The following is a 16159-nucleotide window of genomic DNA, read 5'->3' as shown; positions in this document are numbered from 1 at the left end:
GCGTCGTCATGACGCTGGCGGATTGCGTCCATGTTGGACTCGCAATGGTTGAGGACATGGGCCAGCGTCTCGGCCGAGGAGCAGGTCGGGTCCCTGCAGGTCTTGTGCGACCGCAGCCGCTTGCGCTTGAGCACGGCGTTCGTGTCGATCTGGTTGAGGCGGGCCTTCACGCCGAAGCGGTAGTCGTCGTCCGACAGGCCCGCCCATGTCGACATGAACTTGGCACCGACACCGCCGTGGGCCCGCACCGTCTTGCCCTGGTCCGCCAGACCCTTCCATCGGGTCTGGTGGCGGATCTTCATATGCAACTTTACGTGCCGCAGCACCGACTTGTGGTCGAGCCACTTGGCGTGGTGCGGCACGCGGAGGCCGAGTGGGTCCTGGCCGTTGCGGTCGTCCTGCACCGCCAGGCTGAGGTGGTAGATGCGCAGCCACCGCTGTACGTCGGACCACAGTGACCCGATGTCGCCGTGGCGGCGCAGCGCCTCCGCGTGGGGCGAGGCGGCGAGCTCGGAGTTGAGGAAGCACCGCACGAGCTCGTCGTCACGCCCCCGCCAGTGTTCTTCGCGGAGGCGGTGACGCTTGCGGGCCACCTGGCACACCTGTGCGCGCGCCACTTCCCGGATCGCTGGGTCCTTCGAGTGCAGCATCTGCCACGCATGGGCGATCTGCAGCGCGCGGTGCATTTCCACCAGCGGCTGGAGCCCCAAGCCCCCGCTCGACGTTGGTGCGTAGAGCACCTCGTTGGTTGCCGAGCGGGGCAGGCGTAGCAGGTACCGCAGGCCCTTGGCTACCACACGGTCGAAGCCCTGCAGTTGGGACTGGAGCGGTCGGAGGTGGCGGAGCGCGTACTCGACCTTGGGGTAGACGTAGGTCTTGAGCGCCTTCACCACCTGCCACGGCGCCAACCCCGACTGCATCAGCGCCACCGCCTCCCGCTTGATCTGCTGTAGCTTGGGCTCTAGCTGGAGACGGTGGCGCACGTGATCGAAGCCGTCGCCCACGCCGAGGTAGCGGTAGCTGTCGTGCAGCTTGATGCTTGAGACCTCCTCGTCGTGGAGCGACAGCTTCATGTCCTTGTCGTGGGCGGGGTTGCCGCGCGCGTTGCGTGTCACGGCCAGGAAGGCGCACTTGCCTGGATTGGCCTGCAGCACCGTCCACTCCAGGAACTTCTCAACGACAGCGTGGCAGCGCGTGATGCCGGCCGCGCTGTCGCTGAACACCTTGAGGTCGTCGGCGTAGGCGGTGGTGCATGGCCGCACCCCGTCCGCCAACGCGACGCCCACTCCGTCGAGCTTCTCCAATGCTCGGAGCAACGGCACCAGCGCGGCGATGAACAGGAGGGGGCTGAGTGGACAGCCTTGGTACACGCCCACCTCCTGCCGCACTGGTTCCGTCGCTCCGTCGGCCGCGTTGCCGACGACGAAATAGGAGTCCTCGTAGATGTCGTCGCAGCGCTCGACGAACGCACGCTCGACGCCGAGCAGGCGGAGCACATACCACAGCATGTCCTGGTGAACGGACCCGAACGCGTTCCGCAGGTCGTACCAGACCTGGTACAGCCTGCGGCGCATGCGTCGGGTTTGGTCCAGGAGCGTGGTTGCCACGAAGTTGTGCTCGTGGCAACCATTGTACGCCCTGAACCCCTTCTGCGCCATGGGCAGCAGTCCGTTCGCCTCCAGGTACGTCGACAGCCGACGCTCCAGCAGACCGCTGTAGAGCTTGTAGATCGCGGTCTGCAGGCAGATCGGCCGCCAGTTCGCTGGGTCGTTGGGGTCGCCCTTCTTGTGGATGAGGCGGACGAACCCCACCTTCGACGGGGCAGGCACCCGGTGGTGGCGCCAACAGAACTGGAAGGCTGCGTGGAGGAGGGGGGCCAGCTGCGCCGCGAACTTCTTGTAGATGTCGTATCCCACGCCGTCGTGGCCGGGGCTGGAGTTCGTGGCCGCTTGCATGAGCTGGTCCTCCACCTCGTCCATCGTCAGCTCGTCCGTGAGCGCGCTCCGCCGCTCCTGCGGTGTCCCGACGTCGGTCATCGCCTCGCGGAACAACGCCCCGCAAGCTTCATCTGGTAGGAAGTTGATGCGGGGCGAGTTCACCGCCGTGAAGAGCTCGTGGAGCGTGCCCGAGTCGATGGGGCACGTCTCCGGGTGCTCCTCCGCTGCGGTCTCCGCCGACGCAGCACGCAGAATGTCCTCGACGCACTTGCTCTCGTTGCGAGCGAAGTCGTGGCGGAGCTGCTGTTGGCGCATCGAGGCGCGGATCCGGCCGACGCGGCGTTGCGCACGGCGGACGGCCGATCTGCTGGTGGGTCGCTCCTGCTGCACCGCCGCCATCTCGTCGAGGGCCTCGTCGAGTCGATGCTCGCGCTGAGTGCGCGTCACCCGGGGCGGTCACTGTCGCTGCTGTTGCAGTGGAGGCCGAGGGTGGGGCTGGGCTGCTGTGAAGGGCTGCAGCAACTGCCGGATGCGACCGGGGATGGCGCTGATGTATCCATCGCCCGAGGTCCAGCTGTCTGCGTCTTCGATCTTGCACGCTAGCTCCTCCGCCATGGCCTGCAGGGCCGACGCCGCCGCTTCCTGCTCGTCTTCGGTCAGCTGCCGCAGTCGAAGGCGCGGCTGCCGCGCTGGAGCCGTCCCGGGCCCGATAGGCAGCGTGGGGAACGCCTCGCCGCCGTCGCGCGCGGCAATCTCTGCGTCGATGTCCTCGTCATGATCGCTGGCAGACTCGGCGCGCGTGGGTGCGCACGCGGGGCGGGCAGGAGGTGCGGGTTGCTCGCGCTGGCGTTGTGCAGCAGGATCCATGTGGAGGCAGCTCTCCATCGCCCCTTGGTGCTCGCCGCACTCAGCCAGCGAACGCTTCAGGTCCAGCGCCCGGTTTGCCAGTCTGTCCGCGTGCGCGTTCGCCTTCCGGTCGATGTGCTTGAGCGTTAAGGACGTCACGGCGCGGAGGGCGTGGCGGACGCGGTTGCGCAGCTGGCGGAGGCACGGGTTCCTGCAGGCGAAGGTGCCCTTGACCTGCGCTACGACGAGGTGGCTGTCACCTTCGATCTCCAGGTGCGAGGCGCCGTGGTGGACGGCACTCTGCACGCCAAGCAGCAGCGCCGTGTATTCAGCGGTGTTGTTGGTCTCGCTGCTGTTTGGCATGTAGTGCGAGCACGTCCACGCCACGGTCCCGCACGGCTTGAACAAGGCGGCACCAGCTCCCCCAGGTCCCGGGTTCCGGCGGCAGGCGCCGTCGAAGCGGAGCACCCACGGCTCGGGCATAGCCGGCCCTCCGTCGACGTCCATCGCATCGGGGGCTGTCGTCGTGGCCGCGGGGGAAGCGGGCGGGTCTGGGCAGCGCCGAGCCGAAGCAGGCCGGCGCGTCGCTGGTGCTGGTGCCGTGGGTAGGCCTGTGAGCAGGCGAGCTACAGCCGCTGCCCCGATCGCGCCGTGACGTGGACCCCACCGTGTTGCACCGGTGACCGGTGCAGCGGAGCCCAGTGGCCGGTGCGCTGCCGGGTTAGCAGCGTGCTCGTCGTTCACAGCCTGGGCAGTGTCGTTCGTGCCAGGTCTTGGGCCCCAGCGCGTTGCTCGTCTCGCTGGAGGTGGCGGCGTCTGCGCCGTGGACGCTGCCGTCGTCATCGTCTCCTTCTCCTTGATCGCTGTCGTCTCCGTCTCCTCAGGCGCTGTCGTCGCTGTCGTCGTTGTCGCCGTTGCAGCTGTCACCGTCGGGGGCGGTGTCGTCGTCTCCATCGCGTCCGCGGTCGACGGCGGCGGCGCCATCTCGATGTCAGGTGCTGGCTCCACCTCGGCGGGGTGGCGGGCCAGCACGGGCGGCAGCGGCGTCGCCGTCTCTGTCGCTGTCGTCGCCGCCTTCGAGGTTGCCGTCGTCATCATCGCCGTCTCCGTGGTTGCCGGCGTTGCCTGTGCCTTGGTCGCCGACGTCGGCTGCGGTGCCGGTGCCGTCTCGACGTCCGGGTGTGGCGTCCCGTCGGCGGGATGGCGGTCCAGCATGGGCGGGCCCACCGCCGTCGTCGTCTCCGCTGGTGGCGGCGTCGTCTTCCCGTTCGGCGGTCCCTGCAGCGTCGCGGGCGTCCGTGTGGAGAAGGTGGCGGCGCTGGCGGTCGGGTTGAGTCGGCGCCGCTTGCCTGTAACCTGCTGCACCAGGCGAGATCGGGTGGGGGTCAGCACGGGGGGGGACATGCTGGCGCCCAGGGGTCTTGGGAGCGGCGGGCACAGCGCTCTGCAGGGTGGCGGTGTCTGCCACCGCAGTGCCGCGTGGTGCGGCTGCTGCAGTGCCGCGTGGTGCGGCTGCTGCAGCGGCAGTCCTTGCTGCGGCGGGGCTGCTGGTGGGGGTCGCAGCAGCCCCGATCCGCGTCGGGGGGTCAACAGGTGTCGGGGGTGGCACCGCTGCTTCCGAAGCTTGGGCCGTCGCGGAGGTGGCGGCCGCGGCTGGAGGGTTGCGCTGGGTACACGCTTGGGCGTGGCATGCAGCCACGATCCGCGAGAAGAAGATGAGCGAGCATCGGCACCCGCTGGAGAAGACGTCCTGGAAGCGGGTGCCGTGGTGTGCTGCTCGGCGGTGCGCCACCAGCGTCGCGAGGTTCGGGGCGACGTACGCGCACAACGCGCACTCGCGCCTGCACCGTGCCCTGCTGGCCGTCGTCCGGTCCAAAGTGCTGGGGCTGGGTCCTCGGTGCTGCTTGCACGGCCGCGAGTTTAGCCGCCGTGGCATCGCTCTCCTCCGTCTTGGCCTCTTGGTCACCTCCGTCGTGGCCATGGTTCTTGCAGCGTCTGCTCCGGCGGAGCGCGTCGCCTGTCATGGGCTCCACGCGCGCGCGTGGCTGATAGTAGCGTGCTGGGTTCGGCGTAGCGCGCGCGCGGTGCCCCACGGTGGCGCGCACAACAGGAGTTGCTGCATCTTGGACAGCTGCGGCTGCGGCTGTTCCTACGTCGGCGGCAGCCGCAGCCGCAGCTGGGCTTGGTGTTGGGGGCGCCTGGGTTCCACCCTCGGCGAGCATGCCGCCCGCTCTGCCGGGTCGGGGCAACACACTGCTGGGGTCTTGGGGGCCGCTGCCGGCGGCGACAGGGCCGGCGGGGCCGTCGTCGTCCTCGCTGCTGTCGTCGTCCAGGTCGCTGGGCCCGTGGCGGACCGCCAGGGCCCGCGCAGTGGCGGCTGCGAGCGCCGCCCCGGGCGCTACCGGATCGGGCAGCCTGCCGGCCGCCCTGCCGGGTCCTGCCAACTCACTGGGGGGTCCTGCGGCGGCGCCGCGCGCTGGAGGGGCGGAGCGGGGGGTCTTGGGCAGCCAACCGGCGCGCGTGGGGGTCCGTAGCAGGCGTGGGGGCTGCGCAGGAGCCGTCGCTCCGCGCGCCTCGCCGAAGCGCCGCGTCCTCGAGGCCGTGTTCTTCGGCCGTGGCGACCGTGCCGCGCGGCGCACGAGAGGCCCGGGATCCTGGCATAGTGAGGCCAGGTGGACGGGGCCCGGTCCCGCCCGGCGGACGGTCCGCGGGCCCGCGTCCGCTCGCCGTCGCCGCGAAGCGACGCGAGGTTGAAGCGGCGGACCGGGCCTCGGCTTGGCCGCCAGAGGGCCCGGCCCGCGGTCCCGCAATGGGCGCAATGGGCGCAGCGGGTCGCGGACCCGTGCCCGAAGTTGCGCCGGCCAACTCCTCGCCGGTGCCGAGCAGCGGCGCCGCGCGTGGAGGGTCGCCGGGGCCATTTTCGGCTCCGGCCGAGCCCAAAACGGGGGCGGGCGGATCCCCAATGCGTAACCGAAGCCCTAGCGGATCCGCCCCCGCCCGGACGTCCGCCAGCTCAGCCGCCCCAGCCCCGTCGCTGGCCGCGCTATAGAAAGACGCGTCGCTGGCGAGGCTGGAGTGGCTGGCCGTGGAGCACTCGCTGTCGGTGGACGGCGAGCGCTCCCGGGGCTGCCAGTCCGGCCACCAGAAGCGCATGCGCCGATGCGGTGGTGAAGGGCCGAAAAGGTAGTTGCCGGCCCGTAGGCAGAAGAAGGAAGAGGATAGAAAAGATCAAGTAGTAGTTGGCCTCGCGGGGGATAGGTGAAAGCCCCCGGAGACCGTACCGCGATTGGCTAGCAAGCTAACCGAAAGCAGCAGTTCCAAAAATAAATGTGAAAAAGACCCCACCAAAAGCAGGGAAACCAGTTTTCACACTGATTAGAACAGAAAGGGTTAATGTATTACCTGCCGGTTAGTCCGTTGCGTCCTGGTAGTGACTACCTGGGAGTCCCTAATTGGTGTGTAGTTGGTGTACGGGTTGAACCAATCGGGGGGTCGGACCATGTGAGCCGGTGCAGGGTTTCCGAGGGCGGTTCCCTACATGGGTGTGGCCCTGTCGGCCGCAATGGGCCTGGTTGCCGTCTAGCGGCGGCCGGAGCGCGACGGAGTCCCCCCGGTCTCCGTCACCCGACTGCCCCTGGTGTCTTGGCTGGGGCGCTGTGCGTGCTGGCGGGCGCGGTGCTGGCTGCAATGCAGGTTCCAGATGCGGCGGCTGGACTGTATGCACGCGGCAGATAGCTGCCAGTCCAGCCGCTTCGCGTCTCGCTTGAGCAGCCCCAGGTGCTCGGTGTAAACCGAGCGGTTGCCACCGGCGACCGCACCAAGCGAGCCGTAAACGAGCGCCGAGAGGTGCACCTTCCACCCTTGGCGCTCGAGGTGGCGCTTGATGCGGTCGTACTTGGCGCGCTTGTGTGCGGCGATGCGGGCCAGCGCTGAGCTGTCCGGGTCCTCGCCCGCCTGCTCCTCGAACGCCACGGCCAGGTCGACCACCGCCACCGTCTTCTTGGTGTGGTTGTACAGCTGGAGGTCGGGCCGTAGCGCGGGGCCAGCGAGCGAGGGCACGGTCTGGTTAACCCGGAGCTCAACGCGGTCCTGCCGGTCGCCCGACGACGACGCGATGAGCGCACGCTCGATGGTCTTGAGTGCGTCGTCGTGGCGGCCGCGGACCGCATCCATGGTGCCCGGGCAGTGGTTGAGCACATGCGCCAGCGTCTCCACCCGGGAGCAGCCCGGCTGCCTGCATCGGTCGTGGGCCCGGAGGCGCCGGCGCTTGAGCACACTGTGCGTGTCGAGCTGGTTCAAGCGGGCGGCCACCGCGAAGCGGTAGTCAGCTTCCCACATGCCTCGCGGCCGCGTGAGGAAGCTGCTGCCGACGCCGCCGTGCGCGCGTGCCGTTCTGCCTTGGTCGCGCATGGCCGCCCACTTGGTCCAGTGTCTGTGCTTGATGTGCAGCTTCACGTGCCGCAGGACCGTGCGGTGGTCGAGCCACTTGTCGTGGTGCGGCACGCGAAGCTGCAGCGTGGCCGCGGCCGTACCGGTGTCGGCGCACGCCGGCGCGGTCGCGAACTGGAGGCCGAGCGTGCGGAGGTGGCGCTGGACGTCGACCCAGAGCGAGCCGATGTCGCCGTTGCGGCGCTTTGGCGGCGCGTCGGGCGACGTCCCGAGCTGCGAGTTGAGCAGCAGCTCGCACAGCTCCTCCTCGCGGCCCGCCCACGCTTGAGTGTCCAGCCGGTGGCGCGCGTCGGCGATCTGCCGGGGCTGCACGCGCGCGATGCGCTGGATGGCAGGGTCCTTGGAGTTCAGCATCTGCCACCCATGCGCGACTTGCAGCGCCGCGTGCAGTTCCGTCAGCGGCAGTAGGCCCAGTCCGCCGCGCGACACCGGTGCGTAGAAGCACTGCGCTGTGGCGGAGGCTGGCAGTCGCAGGAGATGGCGGAGGCCTCGCGCGAGGTGCCGGTCGAAGCCCGCAAGCTGCTGCTGGAAGGGGCGGAGGTGGCGAAGCGCGTACTCCACCCGAGGGTAGAGGTACGTCTTCACCGCCTTCACCACCTGCCACGGTGCGAGGCCCGACTGGAGCAGCGCTGTCGCGTCATCCTTCAGCTGCTTGAGCGTGGGCGCGAGCTCGACGCGGCGGCGTGTGTGGTCGAAGCCGTCGCCGACCCCCAGGTAGGTGTACGAGGCGCTCATGGACAGCGCGGGGATCGGCGACCCGTCCAGCTCCAGCTTGAGGTCGTCCGCCTTGAGCACGCCGCGGCGGTCGCGCTGGATCGACATGGCGGAGCATTTGCTGGGGTTGGCCGCCATGCCGGTCCAGCGGAGGAAGTCGGCCACGAGCGCGTGCTGTCGCTTGATGCCGTCCTCGGTGCCGCTGAAGATCTTGAGGTCGTCGGCGTACGCCGAGGCACCGGGGCAGTCATCGCCCGACAGCGGCACTCCCGTGGCCGGCAGTCGCTTCAGCGCGAAGAGCAGCGGGCTGATGGCAGCGTTGAAGAGCTGTGGGCTGAGCGGGCAGCCTTGGAAGACTCCCACCCGCAGCGAGATCGGGGCCGTTGTGCCGTCGGCGGCGTTCCCGACGACGAACGCCGCGCTCTCGTAGAGCCCCTTGCACATGGTGACGTAGTCGTCGGGGACGCCGAGCCGCGCGAGTGCATCCCATAGCAGCGCGAACGGCACGCTGCCGAACGCGTTGCGGAAGTCGTACCAGACTTCGTAGAGCTGGCGGCGCTTGCGGCGGGCCTGGTCGACGAGCGTGGCCGCGAGGAAGTTGTGTTCCCCGCAGCCGTTGACCGCTCGGAAGCCCTTCTGCCCCGGGGCGTGGCGGTCGTTCGCGTCCATCCACCGTACCAGCCGCCGCGCGAGGACCCCCGTGTAGAGCTTGTAGATGGCTTGCTGGAGGCAAATGGGCCTCCAGTTCGCCGGGTCCTCGCGCGCGCCCTTCTTGTGCAGCAGCCGCACCACCCCGAGCTTCCAGCTCTGGGGCACACGTTTCGCCTCCCAGCACTTCTGGAAGGCGGTGGCGAGCACGGGCAGGAGCTGCGCGGCGAAGTGCTGGTACACGTCATAGCCGACGCCGTCGAGGCCGGGGCTGGAGGTGCCGTGGGCGTGCTGCAGCTGTGACTCGATATCGTCCTGTGTCGGCGCCTCCGTGAGCAGCTCCCTGAACCTCGACGCGGCAGGCAGGTGGGTCATAGCGGAGCGGAAGGCAGCACCCGCCGGGGCGTCAGGAGCGAATTCCTGGCTGGGTGTGTTGACGCCGTCGAAGTACCGCCAGAGCTCATCGCCCGGAATGGGGCAGGTACCGTCGTCTGTAGCGCCTGCCGCTGGCGCCGCTGGGTCCGATGCGGTGCCGGCGCTGGAGGCCGCTGTCCTTGGTGTCTCCCGCTGCGCGCGTGCCTTGGCCAGGATGTCTTCGACGCAGGCTTTCTCGTCCGTGTCGAACCGGTGACGCAGGTGCTGTTGGTCGATGGCCGAGTTGACGCGGCCGACGCGGCGGCGGGCTCGGCGAACAGCAGTGCGGTCTCTGGGCGAAGCCTGCTCCACGGCGTGGAGGTCGTCCAAGGCCTCGTCGAGGCGGTGCTCGCGGTGGTGTCGAGTCACCCGCGGCGGGCGGCGGCGACGTCGCCGCTTCGCTGCACCAGAGCGCCCGCGGCGCCTGCACTGCCTCCGTCGCGCCGAGTCCTGCTGACTGGCGTCGCCATCGCGCTCGTTGTCTCCATGTGCATCGCCTTCCAGGCTGCGGCGGTCCTGCCCTTGGTCGTGCAGCGGGCGCTGCCGTCGCTGTTCGCCTTGTTGCCGCTGTTGCCGCGGGCACTGGCTGCCTTGGTGCTGCTGTCGCTGTCGCTGGGGACGCGGCTCGGGGCGTCGCTGGGCCTGGGAGTACGGCTGCAATTTGTCGTACAGGAGGTGCGGGAGGGCTGTGATGTAGCCCTCCGCCGACTCCCAGTCACTGGCGTCAGTGATCTTGGCCGCCAGCGTCGCGCCAAGCCGCTCCACCATCTCGCGGGCAGCGTCGTCCTCAGCTTCGGTGAGCTGGCGTAGTCGGAGGCGGGGTCGACGCTGCGGAACTGCGTCCGGCCCGATGCGCATGGCCGCATAGACCTCGCCGTCGTCGATGTCGGCGAGATCCTCGTCCTCCGGCTCCTGCATCTCGATGTTGGTGTCGGCCGCGGGTGTCGGAGGCGGAGTGCGGGGTGTCGGCTGGGGCGGCAGCACGGGCATAGGGTCCAGCGTCGTGTTCGTACAGCCGTCGCCTGCCGTGTGAACACCGCACTCCATCATCGTCCGGCGGAGGTCGAGGGCTCGGTTGGCCAGGCGGTCGGCATGGGCATTCGCTTGGCGGTCGATGTGGTGGAGTGAGAAGCTCCCCACCCGCGCGAGCTCCACCTTGACGTGGTCGCGGAGGCGGCGTAGAACGGCGTTCCTCGCTGCGAAGATGCCGCGCACCTGCTGGATCACAAGGATGCTGTCGCCTTCCACCCACAGCGACGTCGCTCCGTGGTCGGCAGCGGCTCTCGGCCCGAGCAGCAGCGCCGAGTACTCGGCAGTGTTGTTCGTTTCACTGCTGCTCGGCATGTAGTGGGAGCACGTCCACACCACGGAGCCGTCGGGCTTGAACAGCGCTGCACCAGCTCCGCCGGGTCCTGGGTTGGCGCGGCAGGCGCCGTCGAAGCGCAGCAGCCACTCTCCGTCGGCGCCGCTGTCCATGTCCATCGCCGCCGCTGTCGCCGTCCGGTCGGGTGCGGCCGCCGGGTTGTTCTCCTGGTTTGCGTCCCTGGCCGTCAGGTCGGCTCCGTCCGCCGGGGTGTCCTCCTTGGTCTCGCCGTCAGCCGTCGGCTCTGGTGGGAGCAGGCGAGCGGCGATCCGAGACGCCACCATGCGGCGCGGCAGCGGTGGGCCCCAGCGAGGCGCTGGAACCTCACCGAGACGCGCAGCTATGCGGGTGGACACCAGCTCTCGGGGCAGCGGAGGTTCCCAGCGTGGTGCTGGAATGGCACCAAGGCGCGCGGCGACACGTTCAGCGACCAGAGCTCGGGGTAGCGCTGGCCCCCATCGTCCCTGGCTCGGCTGCTCCTGCACTTCAACAACTTCGGGATGAGTGGGGCTCGCAAGCGGGGGGGGCGCTGCGAGCTCCGGGGTTGCTGGTTGGGGCGAGTCGGGCGTGACAGTGGCCGCCGCGACGGTGGCGGTGGCTGCGGCATCGGTGGGGCTTGATGTCCCTGCCACTGGCGGAGCCGTAGCCGGAAGTGCAGTCGAACGGCCGGCGCACGCTTGCGCGTGTTTAGCTGCCGCTGGCCGCGACGCAATGGGGGTGCCGCACGCGCAGCCCGCCAGAAACTTGTCCTGGAGGACTGCGCGCCGGTGCCGGGTGGTCCGATGCCTCTGCAAGGAGCTGAAGCTGGCTGCCGTGAACGTGCACAGCGTGCACGTGAAGCGCTCCGCGTTGTGCACGTATACGGCGAGGACGGGAGCTTGGTGGGCGCTTGCCGCTGATGGCGTGTGCACCGGGGTGTGGTTCTCGGCTCCGTCCTCGTCCGCGAGCTGCAGGTGCTCGGCCGGCTTCTGGGCGTCGGCGTCGTCTTCGCTGTTGAGGCGGCGGCGCTTGCCGTCCGGGCGTCGCTCGCTGGGTCGGCGAGGCGATGGGCGGCGCTGCCTGGGCCGGACGCGGCCTTGGTCAACGTCCATGGCCTCTGCGGGGGAAGGCGCCGCCTGCGAGGCGCGCTGTGCGCAGGCGAGGGCATGGCTCGTCGCCGCCATCCGCGAGTGGAACACGAGGCTGCACGCGCACCCGCTGTCGAAGATGTCGGAGAAGCGGGTGCCGCGGTGCGCCGATCTGCGGTGGGCGACGAGCGTAGCCAAGTTGCCTGCGACGTACGCACACACGCTGCACTTGAACTCGGTGGCGCTGTGTGCGTACGTCGTCTGCACCGGCTCCTGCGCGGCGACTTGGTCGGCAGCCCGAGCCGCAGCGTCAGCTGCAACTGCCGCCTCAGCAATAGCTGCAGCAGTCGCAGCCGGCGCGGCTCCAGGCGTTGGCATGTCGGCGAGCCTGCCGCCCGCCCTGCCGGGCCGGGGCAACACACTCGCAGGGTCCTGGCGGGGCTTGGCGGCGGCGGCGGGGTCGTCTTGGCCGTCCTCGTCGTCGCCGTCGCCGTCGTCGTCCTGGGTGCGGCGGAGGTCGTCGGGGCCCTGGCTACCCGTGGGAGCGTGCGCCGTGGCGGCTGCGGGCGCTCTACCGACGGGCAGCCTGCCGGCCGCCCTGCCGGGTCGGCCAGCATCATCGGCGGGGTCTTGGGGGCCGCTGCCGGCGGCGGCAGGGCCGGCGAGGCCGTCGTCGTCCTCGCTGCTGTCATCGTCCAGGTCGCTGGGCCCGTGGCGGACCGCCAGGGCCCGCGCAGTGGCGGCTGCGAGCGCCGCCCCAGGCGCTACCCAATCGGGCAGCCTGCCGGCCGCCCTGCCGGGTCCTGCCAACTCACTGGGGGATCCTGCGGCGGCGGCGCGCGCTGGAGGGGCTGGCGGGGGGTCTTGGGCAGCCAAACGGCGCACGTGGGGGTCCGTAGCAGGCGTGGGGGCTGCGCAGGAGCCGTCGCTCCGCGCGCCTCGCCGAAGCGCCGCGTCCTCGAGGCCGTGTTGTTCGGCCGTGGCGACCGTGCCGCGCGGCGCACGAGAGGCCCGGGATCCTGGCATAGTGAGGCCAGGTGGACGGGGCCCGGTCCCGCCCGGCGGACGGTCCGCGGGCCCGCGTCCGCTCGCCGTCGCCGCGAAGCGACGCGAGGTTGAAGCGGCGGACCGGGCCTCGTCTTGGCCGCCAGAGGGCCCGGCCCGCGGTCCCGCAATGGGGCGATCTGTGTCGACGCCTCCAGCGTCTTCTGGATGAGCCGCACGAGGTGAAGCACCACGTTCTTCAGGATCTGGACCAAGTGGCTCGTGAGATATCTGTTGTGGGAGTCCATCATCAGCAGTGACGCTGCCATCAACGACCCCCCAGAACTCGAACCGAACATGGTTTTTAGCTTGGATTTGGCTTGAAACGGAGCCAGTATCAGTTCATGTTCTTCACGCGACTTGAGGAAATCTGCGTGAACAAGTGCCGCGAGCCGCAATATTTCCTCGTCAACCTGGCTCATCAAGGCCGGCAGAACAGGCTTAACCAGCTCCAGCACCCTCTTCCTCGCAGCAGTCGGGTACACCCCAAGAAAGTCGTTCACAATATCTTGAGGGTCGGGTCCCATACTCGCCAGCTTCTTCTCCGCGCGCTTGCGTTCCGTCTCGATCTTCGCCTGTGCTTTAGGCACCCACTGCGTACGTACATGCTCCGCCAACATTTTCTCAATCTTCATGACCAACACCGAGCTGGAGGCCAGTCCTCGGCCAATATACCCCGGCAGATTCTCCTCCAGCCAGGCGTTCTCCTCCGCCTTGGCCTCCTCCAGTGACATCTCCGTCTTGGCTCGCGAGTCGCGGTTCTTCACAGCTACGTAACCCTGCTTCAAGAACACAATGTCACTCGACGTACCGTCCAGGCGGCTCTTCACCTCGGCCAGCGGTCCGTCCGGGTTCGTGTCATCCAGCGCGCGGTCCACCATCGTCAGCACGCCAATGGTCTTGTCCATTAGATTGTACTGCTGCACCAATTGAAAGGCTTGAGAGTTGCGCACGCGCTCGGACGCCGGCACGACGGCCAGCACGAGCGTGTGGGGCAGCTGCAGATATTTCTCCACTATGGCGCGCGTGCGCTGCATCATGTCGTCCGGCTCGTCAATGAGCTTGCCCGCCACGATCCCCGGGAGGTCCAATAGGTTCAGATTGGGCACGTGGGGCGACGCCACCTCGATCTCCAGCACGTGCTCCACGACGCCGCGGAGCTGCCGGTCCGCGTGCTGCTCGGCCACGATCTGGTCCATCCACTGGCGCATGAGCTGCGCCGCCTGCGCGCGCGTGAAGCCCGCGCTCGAGGCCACGGGCGCGCGGCCGTCCGCGTACAGCAGGTGCATCTGGATCTGCTCCGCGCGCGGCGGCGCGCTGCAGTGCGGCATGAGCTCCGGGTCGCCGGCCACTTCAACGTCGCTCTGCGACATGTGCCGGAGCTTGAGCAGCACCGGCAGCCGCGTGCACATGACGCTATCGCGAGGGAACAATGGCAACATGGCTACACTCTCCAGCACGCTCGACTTGCCTGCCCCACGACCACGACCTGGGGCGGCGCCAGCTCCACGTCGCTCAGAGTGTTGGTCACGCGCTCCACGGCGCGGTAGAAGCCCCCCACGCAGCCCCTTAGGACGGCGGCGGAGAGGCCCGAGGCTTCAGTTGCTGCTGTTGCAGTAGATGCTGCGGCTGGGCGCGCGTCTTGGGCCTGCGGGGGAGGAGCTGCGGCTTGGGCGGTGGGCGGTGGGGCAGCGCCGCCGCCTGCGGCGACGTCAGTGACGCGCATGTTGAGGCGCTTGGAAGGCTGCGGACTGCTTTGGCTTCTTGGAAGGATGTGGTGTGAGTTCAACATGGGTGGATGGGTGTCCGACGGAAAGTGACCTCCTTAGTGATCTTTTACGGTCATTAAAGTAGAAGGACACTTTAAGCGGGACAGCAAAGGAGAATGACAAGAAAATACTCGCCTCGCACGCTGTTCGATAGCGCCAATACTGAGGAGAAAGCTGCGCGCTCTTATCCCCACTTAGCCCAATCCGTAGGACAAATGGAAGGACCAAAAGTTAGGCGCCTCGCTCCGTATAACTAGAAACAAATAGGATCATGTGACTACATGGGCACAATCCCCCGTCCTAGCTGTCCTGGTGGTCTTATCGGTTTAGCGTCCTCCATTGTCCTTCTCGAGATATAAGCCGTTGAAAACTTGTCTCTTGTAAGAGCCTGTTCGCGTTGTACTAGAGATGGAGATGGTGCTTGATCTCCACCTACAGCTCGTTCGCTATGTATCCATCTCCAGACAAATTTTAAGCCAATCACAGGACAGATATGGGATGGCTCTCCTCCCCACTTGAGAAAATGCCGACTCGCCTCACCAGTGCGGCCACGCGTGCGGCACATGCCGCTGCTCAAGGCTCTTCGGTTCTAGCGCCCCCCGCACGTCATGACGAAACGCCAGCGTCCGAGCCCCTCGTCTCGCTGACACCATCTGCCGGTGATGAAGGTCTGCTGCTAGAAGGCGCCGAGACTGCGTCCACATTTGTTCCGCTAGCTCAAGTATCAGTGGCGATGTCTGCTACGCCAGAGCCTACTCCCGCTCCATCTCGCATGCTCGAGCGTCTGCAAGCCTCGGCCGCACCGCAAGCAGCACAGGGTCGAGGCAAGTCTCGTCCGAAAGGAGCTTCTAACGTCTACCTCCGTAGTGATCTCCATGACGTAGCTTCTAGCCATGCCCATTGCAGCTCCCACCTCGCGATATCCACCCGCTGAGCCCAGGAAATACAGCGCCGCTGCCACCTTCTTTTCGTAGGAATGCTACTTGACCTTAGCTTGTGCGAAAGCGACCCCATGATCTTGTAGAAAGCTAGCTATACGGAAGAAGGTGGATCTCGTACAGCGCAGATTGGTCTCGAACCAGCTTGAATAGGCTGATGATTGAAGCATCGACTCGAAGCGCAGAGTGGTGACGGTAAAACGGTTCTTCTTGCCAGCAGGAGGTCCTGGTTCGCAACTGTCTGCATACAAAGCCACAGCCTGTGCCACGGCGGAGCACGCAGCGAGGACAATTGCATCTTCGTCTCCCATGTTGTGCCTGGCCCTGTAAATCTCTAGGTAGATCCGCCCCTCTCCACCTCAAAGAGCTGGAGACGAATTCACAGTGCCATCTCTAGTTGTCTTGTTGTGTGCTACCTACTTTTGACCAATCCGGTCACACTTTTGGTTTTCGTCTCTATCTCCAGCTACGTAGCGAACAGGCTCTAACATCGAATTTTGCCGATTTGTCCTAGCCTAGGACAAATTTGACTTGATTTCAGTATGGTCTCAGCTGGAGCTATCTTTAGCGCCGATTTCCCTGCCCGATGCGCCTTATAAGACACACCTTTGGGGGGGTCAAAAACATCCCATACAAATATCAAGTCATTTTGGTCCTTTTTCGGGCTCCCTAGGACAAAAACGGCGGTGTGTGCCACACCAAAACACGATTTGGTCCTATCTCCTAGGACAAATCTAAGTGGGGTTATTACAGTAATACACAACACCGTCTGCTTCTATGGTTCATTGGTGGGCTCCTTGAATGGCCAAGGTCGATCGATGCACACGAGACGCCGATTTCGATCGATGCCGCCGAGTACTGTACTGGTAGTAAGCCTAAACTTACAGGCCTGACGACTCATGGGCCAGGCCTCCCTAATTGGGGGAAATGGGGACCATTTCCCCCACTATACCCCTGTTAAGACCCGTTC

The 16159-nt window shown here is 67.3% G+C and overlaps 4 protein-coding genes across 4 annotated transcripts; 1 reads left to right on the top strand and 3 right to left on the bottom strand.

Annotated features, from left to right (window-relative positions):
* Window positions 1–6362: 6362 nt before the first annotated feature.
* Window positions 6363–6956, bottom strand: PHYSODRAFT_509858 (hypothetical protein; the record flags this gene model as incomplete). The annotated part of the gene is made up of 2 exons (XM_009531770.1): window positions 6363–6465; window positions 6508–6956. 2 exons carry the CDS (start codon window positions 6954–6956, stop codon window positions 6363–6365), a joined length of 552 nt encoding a protein of 183 aa, XP_009530065.1.
* Window positions 6957–8130: 1174 nt separating this feature from the next.
* Window positions 8131–8652, top strand: PHYSODRAFT_505723 (hypothetical protein; the record flags this gene model as incomplete). Its single annotated transcript, XM_009531769.1, has 4 exons — window positions 8131–8217; window positions 8272–8336; window positions 8427–8489; window positions 8541–8652. The coding sequence occupies 4 exons, from the start codon at window positions 8131–8133 to the stop codon at window positions 8650–8652; spliced, it is 327 nt and encodes a 108-aa protein (XP_009530064.1).
* Window positions 8653–13273: 4621 nt separating this feature from the next.
* PHYSODRAFT_419661 (hypothetical protein) lies at window positions 13274–13522 on the bottom strand (the record flags this gene model as incomplete). The annotated part of the gene is made up of 1 exon (XM_009531768.1): window positions 13274–13522. A coding segment is annotated over one exon (249 nt), but the record flags the coding sequence as incomplete, so codon positions are not given.
* Window positions 13523–15230: 1708 nt separating this feature from the next.
* Window positions 15231–15500, bottom strand: PHYSODRAFT_505045 (hypothetical protein; the record flags this gene model as incomplete). Its single annotated transcript, XM_009531767.1, has 1 exon — window positions 15231–15500. One exon carries the CDS (start codon window positions 15498–15500, stop codon window positions 15231–15233), a length of 270 nt encoding a protein of 89 aa, XP_009530062.1.
* Between the last annotated feature and the right edge of the window lie 659 nt (window positions 15501–16159).

The sequence above is a fragment of the Phytophthora sojae genome (genome assembly GCF_000149755.1).
Source record: "Phytophthora sojae unplaced genomic scaffold PHYSOscaffold_5, whole genome shotgun sequence".
NCBI lineage: Eukaryota > Oomycota > Peronosporomycetes > Peronosporales > Peronosporaceae > Phytophthora > Phytophthora sojae.
Note: the sequence above shows the minus strand (reverse complement) of the source record. Positions and strands in the feature narration are given on the sequence as shown.